Raw genomic sequence first — 23,098 nt, 5'->3', positions numbered from 1 at the left:
ACTATTATGAAACAGTAAAGACAAAATTAAAAAAAAACAATATAAATCTTTTTGTACATATCATCCCCAGATGTTACTGTGAACCCACCACTTAGCTTCATCTCTTGAGGCTCATGCTAAGCTGTTCCCCCCACCCCCAGCACTTCCAGCAGAAATCAGTGGGTTTAAGAACATAATTCACTAGGGATTTTGATAGGATTTGAATAATCCCCAACAAAAACTCCCTTGACTGCCAGCTATTTTTAAAGACAGAGATTTAGAAAGTAGAAGATTCTGAGTTCACCTGTCTGTCTTGTGATGGCCCTTGCCATAAAGGAGGAAATTTGCCTATGAATGCATTATGAGATGTTTGCCTAAACCTTTTTTCAAATAATCTGTTGGGTAGAATTACACTGCAGAAGTCATCTCTGCATGATATTTCTGAGTCCAGTGATGGTCAATATTATTAATGTCTGCAGTATCATCAGAATTTAAGAGTTTAAAATAACTGGTTATTGGGGGCGCCTGGGTGGCGCAGTCGGTTGGGCGTCCGACTTCAGCCAGGTCACGATCTCGCGGTCCGGGAGTTCGAGCCCCGCGTCAGGCTCTGGGCTGATGGCTCGGAGCCTGGAGCCTGTTTCCGATTCTGTGTCTCCCTCTGTCTCTACCCCTCCCCCGTTCATGCTCTGTCTCTCTCTGTCCCAAAAATAAATAAACGTTAAAAAAAAAATAATAAAATAAAATAAAATAACTGGTTATTTTCACTATAGAACTAGAAGGTTTTTATGTATTTATTGAATTAGGAACAGTAAATGCAAATACTAAATAAAAATTGAGGCTTGGCAAGCATGTGAGGAATCAGGGGTAATACCTTACTGTTGGTCTTTTAAATTAGTTCATCTTTCTGTAAAGTAGTGGGTCTCAAAATTACCTTGACTGCTTCTTAAAAGTTATAGATGCCCATCCTTTGAAATTCAGGTGTAGTAGGTCAGCAGTAGAGCAGAAACTCACATTTTTAATAATTTATTTTATGTTGGAGAACCAAATAATGGAGAACCATTATTTGTAAGGCAAGTCTGAAACATTTTTAAAAGTTATACAACTTTCCACAGCTATTGACCTAATCATTCTTGAGCTCTTCTTGGGTTTTGCAGGTAAATCTATTTCCCTCTCATAGCTGTTTTCCTCAGTAGACACTTTGGATTGCTTTTCATGTTCTAAGAATTTGCTTATCCATTTTCTCTTTATATTACACTTTGCCATAACTCTTGTATTTTCAAGGTTAGGATTTGTTTCTATTTGTTGTTATCCTGATATTTGAGAGTGATTTTTCTAAAGGAGAAGGGAGCTGAGAGGTTTTTGGTCTGCCATCTTGAAATAAGGAATCCAAAATTTTAATTAGAACTCTATTAGAGTTTTTTTTTAATTTTGACCAGGAGGGAAAAAGAGAAGGCATAGAAGTTTAGGGAAAAGTAGGGTCGGTGGAGTCTTTTTTTTTTTTCTTTTAAGATGAACATCAATAATTGTAGCATGAGGAATTGTAGCATGAACAGTGAGTCATTTTAGATCAAATAAAACATATGTTTTTATTTATATGAGTTCTCTCTGGAAATAGCTGGACATTAGGTAGAAATCACTTCTATACAGAACCAGAGATAGGGACAACTCACTCTAATGAACTGTGACTACATAAAGAACAAAGTCTAAGATTCTTACCTAAATGATATTGTTTTCCTTTCTGTATCTGTTTCATTATAAGTTGTAGTTCATTTTAATGTCATTGTGGTAAGTACACTTTTTTTTTTTTTTTTTAAGAGCGGGAACATGAGCAGGGGGAAAGGGCAGAGAGAAAGAGAGAGAGAGAATGAATCTTAAGCAGGCTCTACATTCAGCACAGAGCCTGACGTGGGGCTTCATTCCATGACCCTGGGATCATGACCTGAGCCAAAATCAAGAGTTAGACGCTCAACCAACTGCATTAAATATTGAAGGGAGTTTTGATCTCTGCATATCTGGATATCACAAAAAAATACATCACTCACTAGAATCTTTTAATATGGAGATTATGTAGATGCATTTTATATACAGTTTGGTATTTGAATAATTTATAGCTCTAGATTTATTTTTTTTTAATTTTTTTTAATGTTTATTTATTTTTGAGACAGAGAGAGACAGAGCATGAACAGGGGAGGGTCAGAGAGAGAGGGAGACACAGAATCTGAAGCGGGCTCCAGGCTCTGAGCTGTCAGCACAGAGCCCAACGCGGGGCTCGAACTCACGGACCGTGAGATCATGACCCGAGCCAAAGTCGGACGCTTAACCGACTGAGCCACCCAGGCACCCCTCTAGATTTCTTTTAAAGATAGGTACTATGTACCATTATTTTACAAATTAGTGTGGATTCTGTAAATTTTTAGTGGATCATATTCTAATCAAGTAAAATGACACATTAAATGAGTAGATATTATCTTAAAGTAATCCTTTTTTTCTAGCATTTTTTTAAAGAATGTGTTCTGAGTTGGGTGCCTTGGTGGCTCAGTCGGTTAAGCGCTGACTTTGGCTCAGGTCATGATCTCAGGGTTTGTGAGTTCAAGCCAGTACCAGGCTCTGTGCTGACAGCTCAGAGCCTGAAGCCTGCTTCAGCTTCTTTGTCTCGCGAGAGCGCGCACGCGCTGCTCCTCCCCCGCTCACACTCTAATATAAATAAACAATATATATACACACATACATATGTATATATATATACATATGTATGTGTGTATATATATATATACACATATATGTGTGTGTTATGTGTGTATATATATATACACACATACATATTCTGAGACTAATTCTGATCTCTTAATTTCTAGTTTTTAGATTCCAGGTATATGGTCTATTTTACTATTTGGAATTTTCATGAAATTGGTTTTATAAAAGTGTCTCCAGGAAAGCAAAACTCTGGAGTGTTGCACCACATAATGCATCATTTATATGATTGTGATTATTTATTGAGTTGAAGGTGTAGTTTTTGAACTTTTTACTTATTGTCAGCTAATCAGCCCCATAAAGGATGAAACTAATAGCTGATTCTTCATTACGAAACAAGGGGAGAAAGAGTAGAAAGAACATCCAGAGTTTATTGAGACCTTATTTACAGTCAGGGAAGCTGCATTTTACTTAAAATATTCATGGAGGAAGAGCTGGATTCTGGTGTTTCTTAAAAGGAAGCCATTCTATTTTTGCATGAAGTTCTTTATTAGACCTTTTATCTCCAGATTGTTTTATTCTGTTGTTAGTACTTTTTCAGGTGGTGTTGTCTTGTAGCTGCAGAGAAGCTTTTGTGTAATTTAATATTTATTTCAAGTTTAACCAAATAGTAGAACTTCTATAAATATTACCTTCTATTTCTTGAACAGATTTTTAGTATTACTGTAAATGACTGTTAACATTGACAGAAAACAATTTTTTCACAGAAATTCTAAGTTACTTCCAGTCTGTAGATGTAGCGCTGAAACCATGTTTCTATATTATACTTTTAAACTAGACTTAATAAGGGAGAGCAGAAGGCCAGTTTCATTCACTAAGTCCTGTCAGTGCTTCCACCTCAGACCTTTCCCCATCTGTTCAGTCCGTCAGATTTTGCCTCTTGCCACCGCCACTTCCTAGTCCAACAATGACTGAATAAAAGGCATAGATTCTTAGAGATCTGATTTTCTTGTTTCAAAACATGAGTAAAGAAAAGAAGTTTGAAAGAAGACTTGGGAAAAATACTTAACAGTTTATATTTTATCTTAAAGGTCACTTAAATTGGGGGGAATAAAAATACATTGTATTTAAAGACATTATGCTAAATGAAATAAGCCAAATACAAAAGGACAAATACTATCTGGTCCTACTTATCAGGTTAACTAGGGTAGTTAAATTTGTAGAGAAGCAAGTGGAATGGTAGTTGCCCTGGCTGGGGGAAGAGGGGATGGGGAGATAGTGTTTAATGGATACAGATTTTCAGTTGGAAAAAAAAAGTTCTGGAGAAAGATCATGATTTTGATGGTTGCAGGCCATTGTGAATATACAGTGCCACAGAATCATACACTAAAAAATGATTAAAAAAGCAAATTTGATGTTATGTATATTTTACCATAATGAAAAAATACATTGTGCTTATTGTTGTTGTGTTTGCTGTGTAACATTCCTCTTTTAGAAAATCTTAATGACTTTAAAAATAACTTTATTAAGTTACAATATCAATACAATAAAATGTATACATGTTAAGGGTACAGTATAGGAGTTTTGACAAATGTATACATTGTGTAACAACCACCATAGTCAAGCTATAATACATTTCCAGAAAGTTCTCTTGCTTCCCTGTCTAGTCAGTCTGCAGCCCCCAGCTCCAACCTCTGGGAACCTCTGATTTCCTTTCTCTTTGTGGATTAGATTACAATTAATTTTTATTTTTTAAAACAAATGGAAAAGATACGAGCTTTTATTTTTTTCAAACAAATGTAGATACAAACATCAAGTTTTTTGCCAGTCTGAGAAGCAGGCAAAGCTCGATAACAGAAGTGTCAATAATGTCACAGTCGAACTAAATTTTCCAAACTTGTCATAATCTGTAGTGTGTGGAGATATCAAAACCCTCATATTTTAGAAAAAGTGAGGAGAAAAACTGAATACAGATTTTCCCTGCAAAATTTTGTTTAATCAACCGTATTTACTAAGCTATAACTACTACCAGTTTCTTTTAACTTTGATTCTTTTCAAGGACTTCTGAAAAATAAGGTAGTCCGTATTGGGATAGCTCCTCTACCCACTCTTATGTCAGTGTATTTCTTAATATAAATCAGTTTTCTTCCCTTATTTCAGGCAGTAGATATAAAGCAAGAGAAGATTGAGAAGATTCCACATTGTTCTGGGCAAAGGCCTGGCTACTGTAATGTATGAAGATTACACAAGGCAGAACCCCGGCAGACACTATTGGATCAAATGCCCTAAGATAGTCTCTGTTTGGTGACATTTGAAAGTTACTTTCCAGCATCAAAACATAAATGTGATATTTATTTTATATTTCATATACATTGTATAATATATCAGTTTATCATAGTCCCACATGTGATCTTGAATCCAAAATTTAGACATAATTTTATTCTTTGTTCCTTAAAAATTATTCTTGTAATATGGGAATTTGATTCGTAATAAATCTCCAGCAATAGCATCCTAACCTTTCTGCTTTGAATATCATCCATTCCAGTCTCCCCTCTTTGCCTCTGAATCAGTCTTTCTAAACCTCTATTTTACTTTTCTAGTACTTTTGGTGCTTCCATTTTATCAAAATCAAGTTACTCTTTATTCAGTATTTTGAGTAACCCCTATATGTCAAGTTTTGGTCCGAACCCTCAAGGATTTCATAATCCATGTTTATTCCTTTCTGCTATTCCAGACCATCTCTACTCTGATTCAAAGCCACCTTTTCAGCTTCTCTCATTGTTTCCTTTCCCCATAGAAACCCTCTAATCCAGTTACGCCATGTGTCCTCACATATGCCTGTGCTTTTACACTTGCCACTTTTTCTGTCTTTTTCATTATCTCTGTCAGAATAAGGTCCCTCTCAATTCCTATGTCCTCGGCCTAAGGTGATTTCTTTGTCTACTGTATTCCTTGAGCATCCACTACCCATATGATTTATTGGCACTTACCATTTATTATCTCATCTTATTAGTTATATTGAAATCTTACAGTTAAAGAGGGTAGACATACCACTCAAAAACAAAACCATTTATACAGTATCTCTAATAAGCTCTCCAAACACCCAGTCATGGGAAGCTCTACCAATTTTTAGGCCTCCCAATTCTACTTATTAACAAGAGTTAACACATTAGATGCTCATTTTATATAAACTGAAATCTCTTTGTGACTTTCCTCCCTTCAGTGCCATTTGTGCCCTCTAGAGGAGTACACATTAAATGTCTTATTTCTGCTATTCCTTGTTATTCGGACAGCCTTAATCATGTTGTATGGATAAATCTTTTTGGATTAACATGCCCTTTTATAACCCTATCCTGTCACCTTCCTTTGGATACCCTCTAACACTGTATCTTAAATTATGTCATCCAGGGGCGCCTGGGTGGTGCAGTCGGTTAAGCGTCCGACTTCAGCCAGGTCACGATCTCGCGGTCCGTGAGTTCGAGCCCCACGTCAGGCTCTGGGCTGATGGCTCAGAGCCTGGAGCCTGTTTCCGATTCTGTGTTTCCCTCTCTCTCTGCCCCTCCCCCGTTCATGCTCTGTCTCTCTCTGTCCCAAAAATAAATAAACGTTGAAAAAAAATTTAAAAAAAAAATTATGTCATCCAGAATTGAGCCTACAACTCTAGTTGTCATCTGTCTACTTAGAGTAAAACAAATCTTTCTTTAAATGAAACGTAAATTAGCCAAAGTTAGTGTCTCTTTCCAGTCTTGGTTTCTTTCATATTTTCAAATTTTTCCCTGTTCTCACTGCTCATTTGCCTTCCATGGTACTGGGGCCCGCCCCCCCCCCCAAAAAAAAACCCACTTTAAAAATACAATGAAACATAGCTTTAAAATAAGGGAATACATTGGAATAATTGGGAAAACAAACCACCACATTGGATAGAAATGGAGTCAGAGTTGAAAGAGGTATTAGTTCAGAATACATTTGTGAAGTACCTACTCCATGCCAGGAACTATTCTTGGCACTTGGGGTATATTAGTGAACAAGACAGATGAAGATTCTGCCTTTATGGAGCTTGCATTCCAGCTATTTCAAAATAAAGGCTTTAGGCAAAAAGGAACACTGGTGAATAATAATACCAAAGTATAGAGAGTAACTCATACCAAATAAAAGAAAAAAATTGTAAATTTTTAGGCACATGAAATACAGAAAATTAATTATGCTTACAAGCTTCTGGTGTTCAAAGCCATGAATTAAGACTCTAGAAGGAAAATAGTGTATTTTAAAAATTAAAGATAGGGGTATTATTTACAATAGCCAGAGGCGAAAACAACCCAAAGTCCCATCAGCTGATGAATGGATAAACAACGTGGTGTATACCTACAGTAGACTATTACTCAGCCTCAAAAAAGAAGGAAATTATGACACATGCTACCCATGGACCAACCTTGAGGACACTGTGTTAAGTGACGTAAGCCAGACACAATAATACGAATACAGTGGGATTCCCTTTATATGAGGTTCCTGGAGAGATCAAATTCATAGAGACAGAAAATAAATGGTGATTGCTAGGAGCTGGGTTGGGGAGGCAGAATAGGGAGTTGTTTAACAGCTACAGTTTGAGTTTTGCAAGATAAAGAGTTCTGGAGATTGGCTGCACAACAGTGTGAATGTATGGAACACTACCGAATGTAAACTTAAAAATGGTTAAAATGGTAAACTTTTTGTTATGTGTATTTTATCACAATTAAAAATAAAAACTTAAAAAAAATTAAGTTAGCTAATAAATTGAAAGACCAACAAACCCATAGAAACATTAGAAGAAAAATTTAAAGATATAAGCCATAAACATAATATAGTTGGGGAAGCCAGCCCTGCACATGTAGATGAATTGACTGATATTTACAGAGCACATACCTGTTAGTATCATTTAAACTGTGAATTGACAGGAAATGCTAAATAGAGAAAAGTTAGCAGTCAAGTGAGGAGTCCGGTTTTAAAGGCAAGAAAGCTACAGGCATTTCAGGTAGAAAGCATAGCATAAATCTGAGTGAAAAGTGGTAACTCAGTGATATAGGGTCCTTGAAGGACAGTGAAGAAGAAATGGGTTGAAAATTGTAGCTGGTTAAATATTAAGCCAAAGCACTTGATGTGGTAAGAAACCAGATTAAAATGAATTGGGAGAGTTGGACATTATACAAGGACAGAGAAATCAGAATGGGTTCAAGAATGATATTGACCCATGATAAAAGGATGGTAGTGACTATGATAGTGAATCTGGAGATACAAAGCCACGATATCATTAAAAATTATTAGAAAGGAAGAACCAGCAAAATGTGAATATTGGTTATGAAAAGCAAAGAACTCAAATTATTTAGATGTTGTCAGTTAGTGGATCTAGAAATAATGGTGATTTAATTAACACTGAAAGAGAAATTTGTTATGGTAGATGGAAAATTTTATTTAGTGTTGACATTCTACATTAAAGATATTTCTGGGTACCTACAGTGGAGATAATAAGACATTGACCGAAGCTTGAAAGGTCAGGCATTTCAGTCAGGCTTGCCCAAGTAGCCTCACCTGCAAACTGGTTTTTACTGAGCTTAATTAAGGTAGTGTGTGTGCCATACTCTGAGACCTCTGTAAGTGAAGTTGGAAAAAATAATAATCAAAAGGATTTTTTTTTTCGTCTCATTGATGGAAGAGTGGAAGAGATATCACAGTAGTTTACTAACTCTGGATAGTTAAATGGCTAAATAACAAGTAAAGGAGGCATTAGAATCAAGGAGACATCGATGAGAATCTAGATTTCAGATTTATCTTAAAATTGAAGTAGATTAAACTATGTTTACTTGTCCATGACAATAATACATCCAAAGCAACTGACGTATTCTTGCTTTCATCTGATCTCCCAATGTTTTCAGGAGTTTGTGAAACTTGATTGTGTAATCATTCAATTTGAAATATCCAGTTGGAGGAAGAGGGAAAAATAAACCTTGGTGGCATCCCTTCATCCACACTCCTTTTCTGTCTGGTGTTTCTACTAAAAACACATATTTGGGATTCACTGTTAAATTAACCACCATCATTCCAACACTGATTATATTTCTTATTTACTAGCGATAGCTGTCTAATGTTTTGTTGTTCTCAAGGATTCAGGCATTTTCAAAAAGATTTTGAGCTCCATTTGCTTTGAGTATTTGCCTCCTGTTTCCAAAATTTCTCAGAAGGGAGAAGGGGATGAAGGAGGTGGTCTTACTATTTCTTGAAGCTCAAATGACACAGAAGAGTACTTTTAGAGACATCTTGATTCTATTAGATTTTTCAGGTCAAAGGGCAGGTTCAACTGTTATGTAGTTTAAAGCACCAGGGATGGAGTGAAAAGACCTCTTTAATGACTTAAAGTTGGGTTTCTGCTACTACCCACTCATTATGCAAGTAATATGGCATGTTAGTCAAGCAGTAGGGGGTCACTAATCACTTTGAAAGGTTCTGTGTATACATTTTTTTTTTTTAACTGAGGGAAAGACTTTAACAGAAGAACAAGGAGAGTAATTTAGCAGGAAGAGCATTGCAGTTCTTATTTTGCTCTGGGCTGTGGCATACATATATTACCTTTCATATTATATGTGCGTATATTACTCCCTCGGGGCTCATGGGAAATGAAGTCAGAATGTGCTTCACTAGCGAGTCTTCCTCTTCTGTAGATAGACTTGAGTTAGTAAGACTCTTAAAACCAGTAATTATTAATCCCCATCGAGGTTCATTTTCTTTAAAATAGCCATATTTGATTTTGAATAGGTGACTTCCACATCTCAAGCAATTGACTCTGAATAAAAAGGAGCTGTTTCTGGTATTTTTATTTTCTTCTTTATAGTTTTCTGTATCTTCCAGTTCTTCCATGAATGCAAATTACTTTTATCAAAGTTACCCTTTTTGTTCCCAAAGAACCAGTTATATTTAAGAGTTAAGTGGCTACTGAAATAAGATTATTTTTGTAATTTGTTTTTTTTTCCCACGCTAAATTCCATTTCCTCTGAAAAGCAGGGTGTTGGCTAAAATTTTTTTGTTTTGACACTTTTGAGTGCTCTCTGTAAAACTTAACCACGTAAGTTCACCTATACCACATGGTCTTTACTACCAGATGTATTGAGAGAACAACAATTTTTCTTATTCCCAAAAATTAGATGGCTGTTACTATTTATTACATTTAATATTCTTGCCTCTCTTTGGAATTTTTTCTTCTGAATTTTTAATGAAGTTGTTCTCCCCTATAGTTGTCCATTTCAAATTTACCAAAATTGTAGACAAGAGAACAATACTATCTCTTTCTTTCCAAAAACAAAAGAAAAACCTAAAAACTAATATACTCATTAAAGATTGTGACATTACCGAATATATATGTGCAATATATAATAAAAATATTTTATTCTGGACTATCAGTATCAAGGGTATACTTTTAAAATGGAAAGGACAATGGTATGTTAAACTGTTAGGGAATTTTCAGTGATTGTGAGCAATGGGTATGGGAGATGAAGTTTTATTCTGTGCAGTTTGTAGCATATTATCAATGCTTAATAAAAAATAACATAAATGAAATAATAAAATTTCAATTTGAATTTTATATAAAAGGAGAAAAAGATTTAAAATGATATATCTTAGTAAAAAGGCATTATTGTAGTGGCTCACACTCTAGTGCCACATCCTTTATTTTAAAATTTAGAATCTGAATTGTCACCTGTTATATCATATTGCAGTTTGGGAATGTGACATTTTACCCCAGAGATTAACTGTACCGCACTAGCTGGCCAAGCATATCATTTATAAAAGAATTTGGAATTCGGTCAAGATGCTTCACCAACGTAGAATAATGTTTACTATTTCACATTATGAGGCTTTCCTTGAGCACAGAATGGAACTCAGATCCCATCACCTTTGTATCTCGCATTTGCAAAGATGCTTATTACTTGATCTAATTGCATACAGTCATTTATCTTTCATTCATCTTCTGTTATTTGCCTGCTGCTAAATGTGTAATTCTGACTATTGGTGCACAGAAATGCTGCAGCACCCTTATTGAGAAAACACATTTCTCATTCCAGCCTTGTCAGTCTTTGAGCTTCCCCAAAGGGAACAGATGACAGCAATCAGCAGGAAATTGTGCATAGTGAGACCAACTTGAACTCCTCCACCTTTAAGCTCATTTCACCACTTAACATTTTTTTCAAGTGGTCAGTGGATATATTTAGACTATTGTTATCCCTTTGGTGTTGATTAGAACTTCACGAGATAAGCCATCTGCCATTTTTTTAGAATTATATAGAGTGTGGGGACAGTGGAAAATTAGACTGGGGTCACTGAGAATCTTCTTTCCTTCCAACAGCAAAGACTGGTTAAACAAATCTTCATTTCCATGATGTAAGCTGATCTATATCCTCTATTTGTTAGTACTGCTTGTTCAGAGTTCTCCAGACCTACCCATCCAGAAAATAGAAAATCCTTGTCAGAATATGCAAAAGATAGTCTTCCAGTTTGTGGCTAAACTAAAACTCTTCCAGATGACTGCTATTGAAGCATAATTATCTTAACAAAAGACAGAAGCAAGGTTAAACTTGGGCAGTTCATTCTCAGATTCAGCATTTCCTTAGGTCAAAAGCTCAGGCCACTTAAATAGTTCCTGTAAGTCAAATCTGCCTTCTTAGAGATGACTTAAATAAAAGATGCGCTATTGAGGAATGCATTTTTGACTGTGAGACTAATTGTTCACCAACTTCATTCTGATTATTTTGTAAATTTCTCCTGTTCACCCCTCTTTTAAATCCCACCTTCTTTTCCTCTGGATGTGAACCAAAAAGTCGTTAGCCAAACCACAAGGAATCTGTAAGGTTTAAGTTATTGTTTCAAAGTGCACAGATCATTGCCAAATAAAGCCATGACTGGAAACGTATTTGCATTGATGAGAGAAAGAGAATGGTAGATGTTTAGAATGCTCCAAGAACAGATGGCTGATTTTCTAAATCCTATCTACTAATGTTTACAATTTGTTATTCACTCTGTACATAAAAATGTTTTCAGTTTCAGTAATGCCTCAATTTGCCTGGAAGGTACCAAATGCTTATCAAAAGAATAAGTTAAATGAGTCAAATGTATGGGTGACAGTATTATTCTTAGTTTAAAAGTCGTTAGTTTTGTTTACTTTTCGAGTTTAACTATAACTATAGGAGCTCTTTATTAAGATGTCTGTATAACATGTGATAAAGACATTACAATCAGAGAAACCTGAGTGGGATTCCTGGCTGCACCATTACTTGGTGTGAATTTGGGCAAGCTATATAAGCTCTCGGAGCTTTGGGTTCATCACCCATAAAATGGTGTGATAATAATAGTAACTTCAAAGGATTGTTTTCAGGATAAATGAAAGCCCTGGAATTTTCCTTATTTTGTAGGCAAGAAGCTCTTCTGGCTGCCATTAGTGAAAAAGATGCCAACATAGCTCTTCTGGAGCTTTCATCCTCTAAGAAAAAGACCCAAGAGGAAGTGGCTGCACTGAAGCGGGAGAAGGATCGTCTGGTACAGCAGCTCAAACAGCAGGTATAACTAAATGCCAGGGAGGGCCCCACCATAGAGGGTCAGTAGGTCTAGCTTTCACACCGTTCCCTACCTTTATCTTTGCCAGCTTGTATTTTAAGGTCTCATGTCTCATATTAGACACCTGATCTTTGTATCTAGTTAGTTTTCATAAGCAGAGACTTTAATCTTCACAAATCTCTGGCTATATCTAGGAATTAGAGATGTCACAAGTCTCTCATGAGAAAGTTTTTTTGGTTTTGTTTTTGAGAGAGAGCGAGCGTGCACATGCTCAAGCTGGGAAGGAACATAGGGAGAGAAAGAAAATCTTAAGCAGGCTCCACACCCAGCACAGAGCCCGACCTGGAGCTCAATCCCACAACCATGAGCTCATGACCTGAGCCAAAATCAAGAGTTGGTTGCTTAACCAACTGAGCCACCCAGGCATTCCTGAGAGCATTTTTTAACTTGTGCAATGGCTGGATGAAATTAATGAAATTCTGCCCGGGTGAAATGAAAAAGGCTCATTTCTTTTGAATGATCCAACCAGAGTCCCACTGTAGAAGGCATATTTTTACTTAAACAATTCTAGCTATTCAGAGCTAAGTATGTTCTGAAGGTAAGGGCAAAGTTTTGCCCTTTTCTTTTCCAACCTAAACCCTCCCCAAATGTAATGCTTAATATTTATGTAAAACCTGTGGAAATAAAAGCTAAACACTTCCCTTTTGTTGATGGTTGGACAATGTTGTAAATGTACTTAGTGGACAGAACTATATACTTAAAAATGGTTAAAATGATAAATTTTTTGTTATATATATTTTACCATAATTTTTAAACTGGGGGGAAAATCTTTGAAAATAAACAGAAAGCTGAATCTAAGTCCCCTTCTTTATCTTTAATGCTCTTCACTGGCCATTCTTGTACTGTTTGCAGTGTCCACAAGTCATGTCTTCTAGTATCATCTCCTTTATTCTCAGATACATTTTCTGCGCGTTGTGTCTGCCTTCATTTGCTCTTCTGTCTGAAGTAATAAGACTGGGAAAGAGTTTTTCAAGTGAAGGAATTTCTTCTTTTCTACTCTAGGGGATCATTAATTGATAGTATTTTTACATAATATTTAATGTTCAAATTAACAAGAATCAGTATTTACACAATAAAAATAATTGTGGGCCATTATTAAAACTGTGTAGAACTATGGGGCGCCTGGGTGGCGCAGTCGGTTAAGCGTCCGACTTCAGCCAGGTCACGATCTCGCGGTCCGGGAGTTCGAGCCCCGCGTCGGGCTCTGGGCTGATGGCTCAGAGCCTGGAGCCTGTTTCCGATTCTGTGTCTCCCTCTCTCTCTGCCCCTCCCCCGTTCATGCTCTGTCTCTCTCTGTCCCAAAAATAAATAAACGTTGAAAAAAAAAAATTAAAAAAAAAAAAAAACTGTGTAGAACTAGATTTTATGTTTCTGTGGCCAACTTTGCTGAGAAAATACCAAAAGATGTCCCTTTTCTTTTCTTTTCCTTTCTTTTCTTTTTTCTTTTTTAAATATAATTTATTGACACGTTGGTTTCCATACAACACCCAGTGTTCATCCCAACCAGTGTTCATACATGCTACATTTACATCCCTCCTCAATGCCCATCACCCACTTTCCCCTCTCCCCCACCCACCCCCCCATCACCCTTCAGTTTATTCTCAGTACCCAAGAGTCTCTTATGGTTTGCATCCCTCCCTCTCTTTTTTCCCCCCTTCCCCTCCCCCATGGTCTTCTGTTAAGTTTCTCAAGATCTACCTGTGAGTGAAAACATATGGTATCTGTCTTTCTCTGAGGATGTCCCTTTCTACAGGATAGATAGATGACCAGCAAGAAAACCCAACCCACTGCTCATTTATAAGCAAAAGAAACTTTTCCAGTGTCCTAAAATAATTTGTCATAAGAAGAGGACATCAACCAGTATTTGGATACCAGTTAAGTAAAGCAGGAAGAATGTGCTTAATTTTAAGGACATCTGGGGGTGTCAGGGTGGCTCAGTCGATCGAGCATCTGACTTTGGCTCAGGTCATGATCTCGTGGTTCATGAGCCCAAGCCCCACATCAGGCTCTGTGCTGACAGCTTAGAGCCTGGAGCCTGCTTCAGATTCTTGTCTCCCCTTCTCTGCTCCTCCCCTGCTCACACTATATCTATAAAATGTCTAGCAGACTAGAGTACTGCATCTCATTCATAGTAGCTTTTGATTACTTGGTTCTCAAGGCTATATGTTTTCAGTAGGTGAAAGTTGAAGATATGAACTTATAATCTTTAAAAATAGTGGCTTAATGCCTTTACATCTAACTATATGCCCTGGGTATTCTATAGTGATGTGATCTATGTAAGGAGAAAGATAAATGTAGTTCTTGGGAGTCCTTCCTAACAGTGTTTTCCTGTCTCCTTTCCATGTAAAGTTTCATATTCCTGCTGTCTCAAAGAGTATCTAGGATGCTATGAGCAAGAAGGAACTGGTCTTGCCAAAGATATTTGATTCTTTAATTTTTCTAAGTGTGTGTACTAACTTTTAGACAAGGGAGAGGCCTTTTGGAAAGCGGATATGGCATCAATATTGTTTTAATTTAAAGCTTCTAGTCCTTGACTTGCTGGAATGTGCCTCAATCTAAAGGCCATTTCCTAACAAGGAAGCAGGCAACGTTGACCGGGCTTTCCAGTAAATGGAGCTGCCACTGCCTGATGGGCTCTTGGCATTCATGGGCAGTTCCTATTGTCAGAAAGAGATGAAGCAACAAGGGATTTACAGATCTGGGGGTCACCCTCTAAGATGGTCCCAATTTACATACCCACCCCAGGGTAACTTATTTCCGTGACTCATTCATGGCAAAGCAGCACTTGGAGAGGCTGCATCAGAGGAAGGGGCCAGAGCCAATGAAAAAAATAAAACCTAAAGGTTGTCTAACAAACTCCAGATGTGCTGTGGTGGGTGCCAACCAGTGTGTTCGGATTATAAGTCATGAAGAAGCCCCTGCTGTGATTGTCAAGCACCCACGCTGGATTTAATGTAAACTCACATGGAACCCTGGAAAGCATTAACACAATCTGTTGAGCCACAGCAGCTGTCACAAGATGGCCTTTCTCTCAGCATTATTTTCTTCTTTTCACCTCAAGAATTTTATAGCCTCCATATTGTATTTGCTGTTAGTGTGAAGTCTGGCTCTGCCCCTGTGTGTGCTCTATGCAGATGTGCCGTGGGCAGATTGGGCTTTTTGAGACAAGCTACATGGTTGGGTTTGTTTTGTTTTGCTTTCTTTTGTTTCTGTTTTTTTAAAGGTCAACTATAACTTTATGAGTAAATGCTACAAACTTAAACTGATGTGGTTTGAATCTAGACAGTCTCATTTACAACTATAATTTTGGAATCCTCTGCATTAGGATAAAATGTCAACAGTATATTCTTTTATTCCAGCATTGTCTAGGCATGAGGGATATAAAGACACAGTACTTGCCTTAAAGAAGAAGCTCACAGGGTAGTGCTTAAAATACTAGTTGTTCTAAACATTTGGCAAAACCATTCTGTAGAAAGTAGTCTTACCATCATTTCCTGCTGACAGTCTCAGCAAATCATCCCTGAATTACGTGATTTATTTGCCCATTCATTTCACATTCTTTGAGTATCTACTGTGTGTCAAATATTGTATAAATGGAAAATGAATGTCTTCCTAGTTAACAACCTGGCAGAAAGCTAATCAGACCTAGATTGTACCTCTCTCTAGCTGTCTCTTTTACCAAAGAGACAAATTATTTCTCTGAGATTCATCTATAGAATTTGGATAATGTTACCTGCCTCACAGGGTTGGTGTGAAATTAAAGAACACAGCAAACCCATAGCACTTAGATTTCCACTTTCAGAGATCCCTGTTTCACAGTGAGAACTGTGCTATCTCTAGGTGATACATGCTACATTGAGGGAGGGGAGAGCTTCAGTAACTATGGCTCTCCTTCTCAGTCATCTCTGATAGGTGTTTACTTTTCAGTATGACTATTGTATTTAGAATTATATAGCCAGCACATTGTGTTCTACTCCTGTGAGGAAGAACATATTTCTCAGAGCACTTAAGAGAATAAGTGGTACTTTTTATCCTTCCTTTTTCTTTTTACCTGTTTCTTCAGTGATAGAACTATAATACAGCATTTTTCAAAAATAATTCTGATATATCTTTTTTAAGTCTTATAGTTTCATCATAGAAGATCATTGTTTAAACGCCCACCTGCCTGAAGTTGTCAGGGCTAGGAACGTTACCACACCCAAACATGTATTCTCACTCTCTAGTTCTGTGACTTTCTGCTTGCATACATGCCTCTTCTAACCCTGACTCATACAAGTTCTCAGAAATATGTGAAAATAGGATAACTACAAAAATAGCTACCACTTATCAAGTGACTATAATATGCTGGGCATAGTTGCTTTATACACATCATATCTAATCCTCACCACAGTCCTGTATGGTATTATCTCCATTATGTAGATGAAGCACCTCAGATCCCAAAAGATTAAATTCTTGGCTAAATTTCCACAAGGACTAAGTGGAAGGACCAGAGTTCATTCTCTTCTTACTCTTTCCATCTTACATGGAAATTCCAGACAGTTGGTAATTAGGAAAGTTGTATTGCAATTCGAATAATACAAACAATGTTGTTTTAAGTTTTTATGACAGTTGTTTGTTCCCCTGAGAGATGGGAAAGGGTATTTTTTATATTTCAATACTTCCCCTCTCTTCCTCTGAAGAACCTGAAACAAAAAAGAAATGGTGTGATTTGACTCTGTTCTCCAAATTACTAAGAGAAATGATATGAACTTGAAGCTGCAAAAATACGGTGAGGTATAATTTAGCTTCTTTTCTGTCTTTGGAGATGGCAGTACTCTATCAAGACTAAACATGCTGTTGTTCTAACAGTGCACCTTCACTTTCACGTCCTGCCTTCTTTGAACCATCTGCAAATGGCTCCTAAAAGCACCAGCTGGGAGCCAGCCTCTCAGAGACTTTGACCACCCTGAATATATGGAGACTTTCCAACTTCAGAGTGTTTATAAAAAAGTGTTTGGTCCCCTGGATCCCTGACCAGTGTACTGGTAGTGAAGAGATATTCTAACCCTGCAGCTGTCCAGCAGGTAGCCTCTGTGGCCAGTTTGTTTGGCCTTTATGTGGGGTTAAGAAAATTGCCCACATAAGCTCTGCTATCCCTGCCTTTATCATGTGTGAACATGACATGCATGAAATAAAGAACAATTACAGGTTCCTTCTAAGAGCAGACAGTCATAGTAGTCATTTCAGGGTCCTATGGGTTTAAAACTATTGTTCTTAAAGAATATTTAGCTGATCACCCACTTGAGATTTAGACAGAATTAATTTAGTTGCTTTTCGGGTTGAGTTTCTTTTTGAAGAAAACAAAAATGAGAAAAATAATCTGTAGTAGCTACCTCTAAAATATTAATTTTTCATAATCACAGATTACCCTGGAAACTTGATGTTATCCACTGTGAACTTTTCAACTCTTGAGTTCTGTAGGCAAATGCTCTACTTTCTATAATAGGATAATGCTAAATTAGGTCTAAGTAAGATAAGTAGTCAAGTCAATTCACTCATAATGAGAAGCACAGAATTTTGATTGGTTCCTTTTTTTTAATCAATCATTGCTTTTGAGTTATATCACATAAAATGTTTTAAGGTTTAACCTTTTCTTCTCAAATATTAATTTCTCATATTCATAATTTATTATGAAAATCATTGTCAGCATTAAACCTGTGATTCTTGGGGCGCCTGGGTGGCGCAGTCGGTTAAGCGTCCGACTTCAGCCAGGTCACGATCTTGCACTCCGTGAGTTCGAGCCCCGCGTCAGGCTCTGGGCTGATGGCTCAGAGCCTGGAGCCTGTTTCCGATTCTGTGTCTCCCTCTCTCTCTGCCCCTCCCCCGTTCATGCTCTGTCTCTCTCTGTCCCAAAAATAAATTTAAAAAATGTTGAAAAAAAAATTAAAAAAAAAACCTGTGATTCTTTATACCTTCTATATTCTCATTCTCCTGCAAGACCTGAACTATTCTCATTGATGTTGTATTAAGACAACTATCAGGAAATGTCCTGTGTGGTGTACTGACATCAAAAATCAGTTGAGTTTTTAAAAGATCTTTATAAAGTCAGAATGGCCTCACATCTTTTATTATACCCTCATATTTGGCTATATGTGATGCGGAACATTCATCTTGCTCCCCTTTGGAAGAAAAATTTCGCAAAATATTGTCATCATTTTCTAACAACATCTCCTGTGAGGAGAAGAGGTTATTAATAATGTAGTTCCAACTTAGAATAAACTGAGGGTTAATGGGGGGTGGGAGGGATGGGAAAGTAGGTGATGGGCATTGAGGAGGGCACCTGTTAGGATGAGCACTGGATGTTGTAAGGAAACCAATATGACAATAAATTTCATATAAAATAAACCTACCCCAGGAAAACAAAAACAGTAACAACAACAACAAAAAATAACAATAATGTAGTTCCAGAGGCGCCTGGCTGGCTCAGCATCCAACTTTGGCTCAGATCATGATCTCGCAGCTTGTAGGTTTGAGCATCATGGCGGGCTCTGTGCTGACAGCTCGGAGCCTGGAGCCTGCTTGGGATTCTGTATCTCCCTCTCTCTCTGCCCCTCCCCTGCTTGTATGCGCGCTCTCTCTCTCTCTCTCTCTCTCTCTCTCTCTCTCTCTCTCTCAAAAATAAACATTTAAAAAAAAATAGTGTAGTTCCATTTCACAGAAGGTAAAATCAAGGCCACTGACCAGCTAACAGCATAAATCACCTATAGGTATCAAAGGCTTATAAGAAGAGTAGATCTGTACTTTAGCACAGATAGCATACACCGTCATATCAGTGTTCCTAATTGGAACTCTGTGGCTATAATTCAAGACAACCTTAACATTTTCCCTGCTGTCCAGGAATCTCTTCTTCCTTGACCCACACCCTTTACAGTTAACAGATCCTTCTAGACACTCACCTAAATTAATTTTAGCAACATTTGCCTATTATTATTTAGTGTTTACTATGTACCAAGCCCTCTTCTAGGTGCTGGTGATAGAAGGGTGCAAGCAAACATGGCTCTTAGAGACTTCTCTTTATTGTATGTTCAACTACTTCGGCATTTCTAGGTATTTTGTCACACAAGAATTTTCACGTCACCTAATGTGGCAAAGAAGTTGCTGTTCTTTCACACTACACAAGAAAATTGAGCAAAAACATATATCAGTGATTTGTCCCACAATTTCAGATTGTTCAATCTGTCTCATTTTAAGAACTCTAAACTAATTTTAATTTGTCCTTATTTTATATATTCTCAACAAATTGTCAGTTTCCAACATGCTCAAATAGAAGAATTATAAATAGATTAAGGATAGCTAAGTAGCTACTCACTAGCTACTCACTAGCTGAGTAGGTGTGAAGAATCATAAATAATGCATATACATATTTTAGTGGATACAGAAAAACCTTGGATAAGTTGCTGTGTATCTGTGCTTTATTTCCCCCAAGTAAAATGATTATTATCTCTCTCCTGTTTCTGTTCAGGAAGTTTGAAGATGAGTTAGAACCAAGATCTTCTGGAGAACAGTAATACATAAGTACAGAGCTGTGTGATGTGTATATATACCTACAGATAGATGTATCACTCAGGGAAGCTAGCTGTCAGACAGATACTAATGCCAAGGTTCATCTGCACAGTGCTCAGCTGACCAGAGCCTGCTCCTGATCTCTTCTCACTGTTCAGTTTGAATATCCCTTTCTGTTCACACAAACCTTTCCCAGTTGTCCCAGTTCTGCTGCCTTGCAGTTACACCCAGGTGATCCCTATTGATACTGGAGGTAATCCTATACTCTTCAGTCAAGTGTTTCCATATACTTTCTTACTTTTCTATTGTGTTGTGTGTATTTTATTTGTTTAACCCTCACAAGACCACTTTATTTCCCTAGTCTCTAAGTTATTGATGGAAATGAGTTTCTTCAGTGTTGCTCCAAGTATTTTCAAGAAGCACAGTATGAAAACTATCTGAAGTGAATTATACTTTAAGTAATTGTCTTTTATTCAGTTCTGCTCACTCTCAGATAAGATTTTTAGTCTCTTGCAAGGAGCTACATGTGACATATGTGATACCTTGCATGATACTTTTATTTATTGCTTTATTGGATAGTGCTAAGGACTTTGACAGCCACTAATTAGGCCCAGGAAACTGGCCTGTGCTTTGAATTGGCACTTACTGCATCTAGCATTATACCTTCATGCATTTGTAAACCCGTATCTATACATTCTTCAGACTTCCTTATCCTTGTTAGAATGCTGGTTACTGATAATGACAGTATTCAATGTTCTATCCACATAGCTCACTCAGAAACAACTTATTCTATAATATAGACTTGTTCTCTTTTGCTTCCTTTATTTGGGTTATTTTATTACTTTTGTTAATAGTAAACTGAATGTGTGTATAGGTTAACACCGTTCTTATTTTGACTGTAGACCCCTTTTCTCATGTTATAAGGCTGACCATTGGCCCAGATGACAAAGAGAGATATGTCATCTCTTCCTCCTCATAGCATTGAAGGCTACCATTATAGTAGCATGATATGCTAACTGTGAAGTTATAGTTGAAAAGGTACTTCTCATAACCACTCCAGGCATTTGGAAGTTTCCAAATAAACTATCTTTTGGATTCAATTTCTCATGCTTATCCATGGTCCAAAGGAGAATAAATTTTTGAAAGTTCAGTAAATTCCTTTTATTTGGTACTGAGGGTTAGGGTGCAAAAAAATATCATTTGTTCCAACTCCAACTTTGAGGCACATGTTTTGTTTTGTTTTGTTTTTATCACAGTTTCAATGAAAGAAAATGCTATTTCAATATTGATTCTATGTAAGCCAAGCTTAAATAATTTTATTTTGTTTGAAGTGTCTTCCTCTACCTATCTCATAGTTTTGAGTAAAGAATGTAAATCTATTGCTTTGTATGTAAAAATGTGATTGCTTCTTATTTACTAAGTTTTGGGAAGAACTGGCTCAAGTTTGTTCTGAAAAATGAAACTATGGGTCAGGTATGTTAAAAAAAAACACATCAACTCAGATTTGGTTTTCATATTCTTAGCCCCAGGCCCCAACCCACTTACTGAAGTGACATTTAGAACTGCTGAGTTAGAGCATGATAATCAATAATTGGATTCTTTTCAGACTTATTGTTGGTTCTCTGTAGTATGCATAGTTGTTTCTGAACAGAGCTAAAATAATGTGAGGACATACTAATCATCTATTAATATGAACTCAGTTTGGTGAAAGCCATGACTTTGGATTTATCTTTTCTTTTACTAAAAGAAAAAAAATTATGAAAAATCCTTTTAACTAGCCAAGAAAATAGACATTTCAGTAGGGTCCTTACTCATGTTAAAGATTTTTCCATAGGAATGAAATTTGTCATGGAAGTGTGTTGCCAGTAAGTTTATTATTTGTTAAGTTCCCAATAAACACAAAAAAGGACCAAGCTGTCTTTGGGGTGGAAACATGATTGATTTTCTTTCCTCTTACATAAGAAGCAAGAACGAACAAGGATACACCTTCAGGCCTCTAGTTGGAAGTCTCCTTAACTAAATCACTCAGTTCGTTAAGTGCAGTTTTTTACTTTTCACATTACAGCTGGTAATGTTGTTGCTGAACTTTCTGCTCCTACTTAACAAGGATCCCCATAACATGTGGCTCACTTCTTTTGAAGACCCCATTGATAGTCTCATCAAAACCTGTATCTCTACTAACAGTCTATTCAAGGCACATTACATTTTCACTAACACTCTCCTCAAAATCTTTCCAGCTCTTCCAGCTTCCACCCCACTGCCCAATTCCAAAGCCATTCCCACATTTTAGGTTTTTGTTGTGGCAGTTACCAAAATCTATTATCTGTTACTGCATAAAAAATACCTTGAATTTAGTGTCTTAAAACACCAAACACTTAGGGGTTCCTGGCTGGCTCAGTCAGTGGAGCATGTGACTCTTGATCTCTGGTTGTACCTTTAAGCCCCATGTTGGTTGTAGAGATTACTTAAAATAAAAATAAAATCTTACACACACACACACACACACACACACACACACACACACACACACATCTATTATCTCACATTGTATCTTAGTGTCAGGAATCTGGGAGCAGCTTAGCTGGTTGTTCTGACTCAGGATCCCTGATGAATTTGCAGTCAGGCTATTGGCCGGGTCTACCTGAATGCTTGACTGGAACTACAAGATTCACTTCCAGATTCACCCATATGACTCTTGGCTCTACACAATTTAAGGCTTTTCTAGAAGGTTACTCAGTACATGGTAGCTGGCTTCCCCCGAGCATGTGATCCAGGAGAGAGGAAAAGAGCAACAAAGACGGAAGCCACAATGTCTTTTGTAGTCTAATCTCAGAAGTGACATACCATTACTTCAACCTTATTCTATTAATTACATAAACCAACTGTCTATGATGTGAGAGGGAACAACACAGTGGTGTGAATAACTGTAAACAGGGATCTTTGCAGATTGTCTTGAAGGTTGGCTACCACAAGTGAATGAATAAACGATTTGTGGTATGCTCATGCAATGAAATACTGCTCAACAATAAATAGGAATGAACTACAAACACAGCAATGCGGGTGATTCTCAAAAACACAACTGAACAAAAGAATCCAGACAGAAGAATATTCCATATTTATATTAAACTCTAGAAAAGACTTTTAATTTATGACCTCAGAAAACAGGTAAGACAATAACGCAGAACTGATTTCATCTTCCCTACCTCGACTCATAAGCGGGGCCTACATTGGGAAAGGAACAAGTTCCATTCTCTCT

General features: G+C 37.0%; 1 protein-coding gene across 6 annotated transcripts in view; it reads left to right on the top strand.

Moving 5' to 3' along the window:
* The window catches only part of ERC1 (ELKS/RAB6-interacting/CAST family member 1), a 532,268-nt gene that overhangs the window by 386,544 nt on the left and 122,626 nt on the right, over positions 1 to 23,098 (top strand). For all 6 annotated transcript variants that reach the window (XM_047866436.1, XM_047866437.1, XM_047866435.1 and 3 more), the window contains one exon: positions 12,099 to 12,243. In XM_047866436.1, the coding sequence (XP_047722392.1) occupies positions 12,099 to 12,243 (145 nt within the window). The remainder of the gene's footprint in view (positions 1 to 12,098; positions 12,244 to 23,098) is intronic.

This window comes from Prionailurus viverrinus, chromosome B4, assembly GCF_022837055.1.
Source record: "Prionailurus viverrinus isolate Anna chromosome B4, UM_Priviv_1.0, whole genome shotgun sequence".
Lineage (NCBI taxonomy): Eukaryota > Metazoa > Chordata > Mammalia > Carnivora > Felidae > Prionailurus > Prionailurus viverrinus.
The sequence above is the reverse complement of the archived record's forward strand: the minus strand, read 5'-3'. Positions and strand labels throughout refer to the sequence as shown.